Raw genomic sequence first — 9193 nt, forward strand, 5'->3', positions numbered from 1 at the left:
GGAAAAAATATCATTCCACAACTGAATGGCTCTAAAAGTGTCATTAATATTTATGCAGGTTTAGATGTGTACGAAGACTGGAAACGGAGCACATGTCAACGTCTGATAAAATGGAGCCATGATCTTTGTGCTGATATATGATTTTATTTATTTTAAACCTAAAAATAAGAATAACATGGTTTTTCAAAAATGAACAAACTTTATCTAGTAGATATTTGTGAAAAATAGGGATTCTTTTTTTGGACAGATCTCCTCTCTGCATGTTTTTACTGTGGAGGAGGAAGGGAACTCCTAGACTTGAGGTTGTGATTAAAGCCAAAGGTAATTAAACACAATATCAAGGCACGGCATCCTGGATTAATGCATTTTGTCAAAAATAAAAGGCTGTTATGTCCTGGTGTTGGTTACCGAGTTCAGACAAAATACTTGAGCCTAATTTGGAAAAAAGTTCATAAAAGTGGGGAAAAAAATGAAGGGTGTGAATACTTTGTTGTTACATCTGTGACTTTTTACTGAGAAGTTTAACAAGTAGTTGTGCACATTTTTGCAGTTGAACCCATCATCTTCAAAGATTTGTTCCAGATAAATGCTTGTTACTAACAGATCCAGACAGAGAGACTTTTTATTTGGCATTACAAAGGAGGATGAGATTATTCACTGCCAGTGACGTCGACTGCTGATTCTGTCCAGTTATGACGTGTCTGTCCACAACTACATGCACGGCGTCTTCTTGACTCGCTGGGAAACGGAGATGAGCGTTAAAGCAGTTCGAGGAACAGTGATCGTATTCGTTCAGGGTCTGTGCAGTGCAGCTGCTCACCTGTATAAGATCCTCCGCTGTCTTTCACAAAATCCTCCACAATAAGGGGAAGGTTGGCAAAGTCGGGCTGACGCACCAGCTCAAACACAGACGGCTTTGAGGAAAACATCGATTATTAGGTAGCTCGTAAACATGCGATCAGCCTGAGTAAACATCTCCCCCCATAAGAGAAGACTAACTAACCCCTGTTAAGCTGTAACCACTGAAGATCCACTTCTGCCCCTCGGTAGCACAGCACAGTGCCGACACGCCCTGTCCAACAGCACACACGGGCTCTGCACAAGGCGGAGAAAACAAAAATACATCGAGCACTGAGGCTGTTAACAAAGACATTAACACAAGTCTGGAACTCACTCTGCTGGGAGATGAACTGTGTGAGAATTCGGTGCATGGAGCCGCTGTGTGCCAGGTCGTTCGGCGCTCCGGGGCAGTCGGGGATGAGCAACGCCTGGTATCTGGCACCTTGGGAAAGATCGGCGGATCATAACCGAGCAGAGTCCAACCAATATCAGCAGCAGACATAAAAACGGCAGATGGGTTGTGGAATCAACTTTTCTCACCATCTATGGATTCGAGTTTGGCTGGTGTTGCGTAGGACTTCACATTAAAGTCCTGCACCCATCTCGCTGTGCTTTCATCAACTCCCACAAAGTCTATTGGCTTTCCCTGTATTTCCAAAAAACACTCGTAGTAAAATAGAACAGATTACGAAGCGTTGACATCAAACTGGCAGCTATAAGTTAAACAGCACGACGAAAACTCTGTTAGTGGAAAAGACTTTGGTTTCGGTAAACATCTTATTCAAGATCTGCAAATTTCACCTTTACCATTTCTGATCAGCAAGTCAAATACTAAAAAATCTAATTTATGCATAAAAAAAACCCCATTTATTTGTTATATAAACACATCAACAAAGTGCTTGTTCTTTGACACAATGTCTTGGTTTACTAAAAATATGAACAAGATGGCAGACACACCACTTGATGCATTGCGTGAAGGTATTATCTTGCAATCTCATAATTTGCTGCTAGATTCAAATCAATTTCCAGTATCAAAAAGCCTTTAAGGAAGGAATGAACTGACAAACTTAATTGACCTTCTGATTCCTCATTCTCACCAACTGGTTGATTTTTTTAAATTATATATATATAGAGATGGTAGATTAGGATGAAACAAAACATGACAGAAAGAAAATATTTTCCCCAGCTATACATTAAAGCATACCTAACCATCTTAATTGTGAGGATAACTGGCTGATCGACTGCTTTAATTAAACCAAAATGAACAAAGTGTGCATCATAGTGTTAGAAAGAAATTTGCGAATGTGAATAGATCAGAAAGGTTTGAACTGATCAGAACTTCTCAAAAAAACAAGAAAATGCGAGAAACCTGTTTTGTTCACCGGATGAATAGTGCTATTTTGAATTGAAGGGATGAGATAATTTTACCACCTTAGTGGGGAGCAGGATGTCACCACGATAACACACAGGATATCTCAAAATAGAACATTGCATAAAAGTGCAATGCTTCTTGCCAGTTGTCTCAGAAAGCAAAATAGTGGCTCCCAGGTAAAGAAAACCCAAAACTCAGTGCCTCAGAAAAGTATAAATATCACATTAGAGCGATCACGGAGGGATGTTTTAAGCACAAATGTCAGGCTTCTGAAAAGTATGACCATTTATATGCAAAACATGTCCATTGCTGCCTCTCCAGTTTTCCTTCAAACCCTGGAACTTTGATTTCCAAATGAAATGCAGAATTTACTTTTATCTGAATACAGAATTCTGGACCATAATATCATGGTTCTGTTTCTTTTCTCTGATGTTGCCCATATCTATGTGTCTGGAATAGATTTAGCTTTACTCTGTATCTTCCCTGTTGCATCTTTTCCTACCATACTTCTTCCTTCCAGCCAATTTTCTTTTAATATGCTTGGATACAGAACTCTGTGAACAGCCAGCTTCTTCAGCAATGTCTATTTGTTTCCATTAATTACCTTTTTCCAAAGTATGCCAGCTTTCTGAGACCACTGAATTTCGGGTTTTCATCATCTGTAAGCCATAATCATCAAAATTACAAAAGCAGGTTTGGGATATCACTATGAGATGATTATATAGCTTCGCATTCTGCGATAACTGGCAAGAAATGTTGCGCTTTTACAGATTTTTGTGTGATGTACTTGTACTCAGGACGTTATTTGACGTTTGCACTTGCTTTTCAGGCATTCACTCATTCATTCATTAATTCATATTGAAGCTCTTACCCCTGGTGTGGCGGTCTGCAGATTGAAAGCTGTGCTGCAAAGACTGAAGCACTGCAGAAAGGATTTGGCGGAGACCCCTGAACGAATAAAACACACCGATTTAACACTTAAAAAAAAAAGACAACAATGCTCTACAACGGCACATTCGGCTACAGTTTAAATTAACCATGGATAACATTGTTGAATTACAACTAATAGGCTGCATAAATGACGGCTCTGCTCCGACACTATGCAGTGAAAGCCGCAGTGGACTCACCTTGAGGGGAAGCGCTGGCCACTATTAAGCAGGTTGGTTTCGCAGACATTTTATTATTATTTTTTGCCAAAGAAGATAATAGAAGTGCAAAAAAACAAAAAACGATCTAACAAGGAAGTAAGGTCAGCTGACAACAACATCCCCAAAATAATTTCAGAATAAAAGCCTTAAAAATTCTGTTGGGCATAATTCAATTTTATTCGCATTGCAACTAAACAAGTTTAAAGAATGCATTAGAGTCACGACAATAATTTAACTGTGGCGTTCTCTCTTAATTTAATAACTATACATTTATTAGATAGTAGTGTTGTGAGATACTAAAGCATAATGATGAGGTAGTATGACATCATTATCAGTCAGTTAAAGCATAATTACGAGATACAACTTATATGAGCTGGCAAAGTCACAATTATAAAATACTTTTGTCTTGCACAGTGGATGAGATGGACTTCCATCGCCCTTACTAAATTGCTTGTGCTACATAAAGACACCTCCTGATTATCTTTTGTGTGTTTTATTTTGCATAGAAGTATATTTACACCTCATACTTTATCATAAAATAAGATAACTAGAATTTCCTCTTGTGAAATAGAGATTGGTGCTGTCCAGCAGCATTAGTACATCTGTGGTGTTTGTCACTTAAAACAGTTTTCATCATTTCAGCTTCCAACTCTACAGCAACATTGTGGGAAATGTTGGGTTTTACATCATTCAAATAAAAGTTGCACAGTCAAGAATGTGATATTAAAAGGGTCCAACGTCAATACAGATCTTCCTTCAGGTTTCGACAAAGGCAGCATGTGAACATCATCCCTACGAGCTGAAAGGAAACACAAGTATGTAACTTGTTAGTTCCTCTTTCACATTTCGCAGGTTGCGAATACTCATCTGTGTTTTCCTCATTTTACCTGTAGAAATGCAATCCCAACACCCACTCCTCCGAGAATATATAACTGGCTTCTTATGTAATCCTCTAGTTTCTCAACGCATCCTCCCTGGGTGGGAATGTAACAGAATGAAATGAAAATCTAAAACGTTCGGAAACAATTAGTTAAGGAAGGAATCTAGCTCCCTGAAACTTTTTCTATTGCTACAACCTCAAACTTCAATGCAGTGAATTCATATGATGGAGATGTCTGTAACTAGAAAGGAAATGATACACAATTTTCAAAAATCTTCACAAATAATATGACAACCTTTGCTTGCATTTGTATTATTCACCTTTTTTACTCTGATAACCCTGAATGGACTTACAGAAGTCACTTAGTTACTTAACTGTGTGTAATTTAATCCCGGTATGAATACAATTGCTCTTGGAAGGCCTCAGATGTAAGTTAGAGATCAAACAGCATCATGAAGATCTTGGTAAAACACACTAAATCACAGTTAGGTTAAAAAGCAATACACCAAGCATTAAATATCACACAACATCCCCAATTTTTGCACTTTAAAGTTTGCAAAAATAAAGAAATGGCGAAGCGCTATGAGTGTTTTGCGAGGCGCTGTACCTCCACCCTGTAGATGTTGGATGGATGATCTCTGCGACCGCAGAGGCTACTGAGAGTTTTACAGCAGCTGTCAGGAACGAGCTGTTGAGTTCCTTCTCCCCGGATCCACTCACTATCTCTCCAGTCGGAGAAGTTGTGACTTCCACAACATTTAAACTGAGTGGGAGGAACAAAGAAAGATTTTTTTTTTTTTTTTTTTACTAAAACTGCATTCAATCTTTTAAGGTTGAGGATAGTTATTTCTGCTCCTCTCATATTTATTTTATTTGAGCTAGTTTTTTCAGCCTTAGTAGGAACAAATGTTCTCACCTCTTGTTGTAGCTTGTCAACAGACAGTGTGATGCTCTCCTGGCCTGGTTGCAGGTATTTCTGCTGCATGTTTAACTTTAGGTTCTGTCTGAGCTCATCATCCAGCTGTGAGAGACAAGAAATAATTGAGCATAGGAAGAAATAAAAAAAAATCAAATGCTCCTCCTTTTTTCCCCCTGCCTTTGTGTCATTTGATTTGACACCTAGACACTCAGATGTTGCTTTAAAGTTAATTGAAGTTATTTGTTAATATTTTATTTCACTGTAAAAAAAAAAAAAAAAAAAAAAAAGGAACACTTCAAATTCATCATTAAACCCAAAAACAATGACATCCAAAACCATTAGGAGTGCATTTCAACTTTTTACTAGAATTGCATGTGAACTTCTGGGAGAAACACGGATGCAAAACAGAAAACACATCTCAAGAGATTACCTGGTAGCAGAAAGGGAAACACTGCAGTGACGAAGTGGGGAAAAGAAACAGAGGTTGTGAGAAGAATAGAAAGTGAAGAAAAACCAAAAGAAGAACATGCAGAGAAAAGCATGCAGAGAGAACAACTACAGAGTTTTAACAATGAAGAGCTAATTTTGCATGATGATATAATTCTAAACACATGCAAAACAAAATATGCATTTGTTTACATTTTCAAAACAACCAATTTGCTTATTCTGGTATTTGGACATTGACGTAAAAAAGCTTACAGATTCTTCCTTTTTTTTGGCCAGCATGAAATACTTTAAATTTTTACCTCAGACACAATAACCCCCCATCCCCCACCAAAAAACTTTTTTAAAATCATAAATTGCAATTAAACATAATTTCACCATCCCAACAAGTTTCGAAAATTATATTATATTGAATTAAAACCAGTTACTGTGTGCAAAGCTAAATTTACCTGCTGTTGGTAAACATAAGCCAGGACTCCAGCTGTGATTTCCAGCAGAAAGACACACAGCAGCAACACCAAATACTACAGAACGGACATGAAAACAGGTTACATGAAAAACAATTCAAACTCAGACATCTTTACTTTTATATTAGTTCGATAGATTTAGGGGCTTAATGGAATTTAAGGGAAAAGCTCGGATATGGACAAAGTTGAAGAATCAAAAGTAATAGTTCCATTAAATGAATCAACAAGATGAAGGGAAGGCGTCGGTTTAAAAAGGCAGAGGTCCAAGGGGAAATAAAAATAGACGTAACGTGACAGAGTTTGTTCAGGTTTGCCTTTGAATTGTATCCCGCTCACTGCGACTGTCTGCCTCTCTCTCCCTCTCATTCTGTGGCCCGAGCAGCCGCTTGTGATGCTCCTCATTCCTCTGGCATGAGCTGAGCTCTAAATCTAAACTCTTAAAGACACACTCTGCGTGACTTTATCTGTCATATCTGACAGACATGCCTCTCATATCAGGCTACCCTGAATGGATGGGGACCAGACAGAAGGTCACCAAGGATTATTTTTCAACACACACGTCTCAGAGTCATGTTCTGCTGTAATAAAGAGCTTGTGCACAACTGTCTGACTTCATATGCTTAACAAAAAGCTAACCGATTTAAGATGTTGTATTTTTTCAGTGTTTCTGTGGGATCTACCATCTTACCACAATCAATAGGCTCCTCTTCTCATTCAGAGTGGCGCAACATCCGATTATTCCAGTCAAAGTCACAATGACTCCAGCGACTATCAGGATGAAAGCAGAGGCTGAGTAGAAGCCGGAGTTCAACAAACTGACGTAGTCGCTCTTATCCACCAGAGTCCACACTCCCACCGCCAACACGGCCCCTCCAGCCAGCTGAGACACAACATGCCACACGTCAAGAATCATGCATATCTTAACTTGAACAAGATGCTACTTCGCTTATGCAAACCACACAGCATCTCATTTATTCACTGTAAACCCCTAAAGATTTGAGTTGAATTTGTTTTTTTTGCAAGATGCATTTAAGTTAATATGTTTAATTAAATTAAATTAGCATATGTGCTCAATGAGACTCATTTGTCAGATTAAAAGTACATTTTGAAAATAACCTTTAAGCAGGAATTACACATACTATTCTTTAAGCCCACATTTCACTAATATAATGTTCATTATTGGTCTGAATACAGGTTAATATTCTTAACTACATGTTGTGTTTTCATTAGCTATGAGTGAAAAATCAGTCGTTAACATTCATTTATGTGTAATTAATCTAGGTAATGTGATTTACTTTGGGAATTGAGTTTCTGAAAAATATTAACTTTTCGGTAATATTGTAAGGTATTGAATCTGACACCATAGATTTGTGGTCATGTGGAAACAGCAATTTAACTGGAAAGAAAATGAAAATGAAGAGAAATCCCCCTCAAAACAACAGCAGTGTGTCCATGTCATCTTCAGCACATCCTGCATCTGTAAGGCAGCCCACATTATGGATGAACACTTTTTGTTTGTTTTAATGTTATTCAGCATCATTGCGCCCATATTTTTTCATCTTAAACTAAACTAAAGCTAAGCTAAGGTTATGTTTAGAAGTATGTTTTAGTCTATGCACCCTGGTCCTGAAGATCGTCATTTTGCTTTGTTGTCCACTGGGTATCTTGCTGAAATGACCATGAATCTGACGCAAGAACTTTAGTACATTCGTAAAACCTAAATAAATCCAGGTAGAGGGGACTTCTTATCCATAAACCTACTTATTTGTAAACTTACCCAGAAACAAATGTTGAAGAGAAAAAGTAGATACTTCAGGCAAATTGTCCCACATGTGTTTTTCTTCTTACGTTGAGTTTCCATCCTGTAAAACAAGATATGTTAAATGTCTGCAAGCATGATAAGCAACATCATATTTTCCAGATACTAAAGAACCAGACAGCTCAGAGAGCTAAGAGACTCTGAATTCAGGTCACACCTCAAATTCTGCTCTTTTAGATAAAATTATCAGTGAAACTTTCATTGCTTCAGGGTAAGTAAAGCCTAATCACCACAAACTCTGTGTCTGATTAAAACTAGTTAGCTGTGACCTAAATGCATTCAGTAATTTCCTCTTTCAGTTGGCTTAACTTCCACCTTCAATGTGAAGAAGTGAAATGCCGAGATCAGTTAAATCTCAGCTGTAGGTCTAATGAACTTATCTAACGACGTCCTTTGACTAAACCATAGACTGACAAAAAAGCTGGCACCACATTTATTCAAGGGGGCATGGAACGAGCTCAGAGATGAAATCAAATATGTTGTGGGGAAAACATACTTAACAACTTGTGTCACATGTCAGCCAGCGCACAGTCGTCTGCTCCCCATCTCAGTAACGCAAGCTGACCCCTTTACTCTACTCCTGGTATGTTTAACATTTGACTTTATGATAAAAAAGTTTATGTTTTTGAAACTGAACTATCATAAGTGTAGAGCTTAAAAGATATAGAACCTTAGGTTTTGCATATAAATTTATTCTAAAGTAGATGAAAACAGAAGAAAGGGCAAAGTATATATCAGAAAATGTATATATTTCAGTTAGCAGTAAACTTATCTCACCCCAGCTTAAATATTAGACAACCTCGATACTTGTAGTGAGTTATTTTTAACCTCCTCTGTAATGGAAAAAGCTGCTCTCTCGTTGTTTTTTTTTTATTGAAAGGACAACAGCCCTACCTGAATTCAGACGATGTGTCCCAGAGGGATGATGACTCTCGGGGTAACTGAGCAGATCCCACTCACCCTGCTGTGACTGTGACTCTGTTGCTGAAGCAGAACTGCAACAGTGTAAGTTTTCAATTGACGCTCACAGCCTCCTACATGAGCGTCTGTCCTCCTCTTTTGGCCTCACACACACACCTCACCGCCTCGACGGTCCACACAGAGGGCTTGTCTGCCCCCATCTGGCTACATGTTCACACAGGCTTTACAGTAAAACTCTCACACAAAAAAAGGACACACACAAAAAAAATCATAAAAATATATATTTTATAACAGAGATTTGATAATACAAAGTATGGCAATACAATAGAAGTTGGTCAAAAAAGAGAAAAGAGCCACAATTTCTTGTTTAAGGAAGTGACTTT

General features: G+C 38.1%; 2 protein-coding genes across 4 annotated transcripts; both read right to left on the reverse strand.

Annotated features, from left to right (window-relative positions):
• Positions 1–590: 590 nt before the first annotated feature.
• gatd1 (glutamine amidotransferase class 1 domain containing 1) lies at positions 591–3427 on the reverse strand. Its single transcript, XM_015046234.1, has 7 exons — positions 3340–3427; positions 3084–3160; positions 1381–1486; positions 1175–1282; positions 1004–1095; positions 821–914; positions 591–738 (listed from the first exon to the last, which is right to left on the reverse strand). The coding sequence occupies exons 1-7, from the start codon at positions 3386–3388 to the stop codon at positions 623–625; spliced, it is 642 nt and encodes a 213-aa protein (XP_014901720.1). The 5' UTR covers positions 3389–3427; the 3' UTR covers positions 591–622.
• An 89-nt stretch (positions 3428–3516) lies between these two features.
• On the reverse strand, positions 3517–8930 carry cd151 (CD151 molecule). Of its 3 annotated transcripts, XM_015046231.1 has the most exons (9): positions 8784–8927; positions 7848–7932; positions 6759–6950; positions 6053–6127; positions 5590–5610; positions 5157–5261; positions 4848–5003; positions 4248–4334; positions 3517–4159 (listed from the first exon to the last, which is right to left on the reverse strand). In XM_015046231.1, the coding sequence occupies exons 2-9, from the start codon at positions 7929–7931 to the stop codon at positions 4100–4102; spliced, it is 780 nt and encodes a 259-aa protein (XP_014901717.1). In that variant the 5' UTR covers position 7932; positions 8784–8927; the 3' UTR covers positions 3517–4099. The 3 variants fall into 3 exon arrangements, with proteins under 3 accessions (XP_014901717.1, XP_014901718.1, XP_014901719.1); XM_015046232.1 differs by lacking the exon at positions 5590–5610 and having other exon boundaries at positions 8784–8930; XM_015046233.1 differs by lacking the exon at positions 8784–8927 and having other exon boundaries at positions 6759–6838; positions 7848–7935.
• Positions 8931–9193: the final 263 nt, after the last annotated feature.

This window comes from Poecilia latipinna, unplaced genomic scaffold (genome assembly GCF_001443285.1).
Source record: "Poecilia latipinna isolate Pla-1442-1.1 unplaced genomic scaffold, P_latipinna-1.0 Scaffold770, whole genome shotgun sequence".
Taxonomy (NCBI): domain Eukaryota; kingdom Metazoa; phylum Chordata; class Actinopteri; order Cyprinodontiformes; family Poeciliidae; genus Poecilia; species Poecilia latipinna.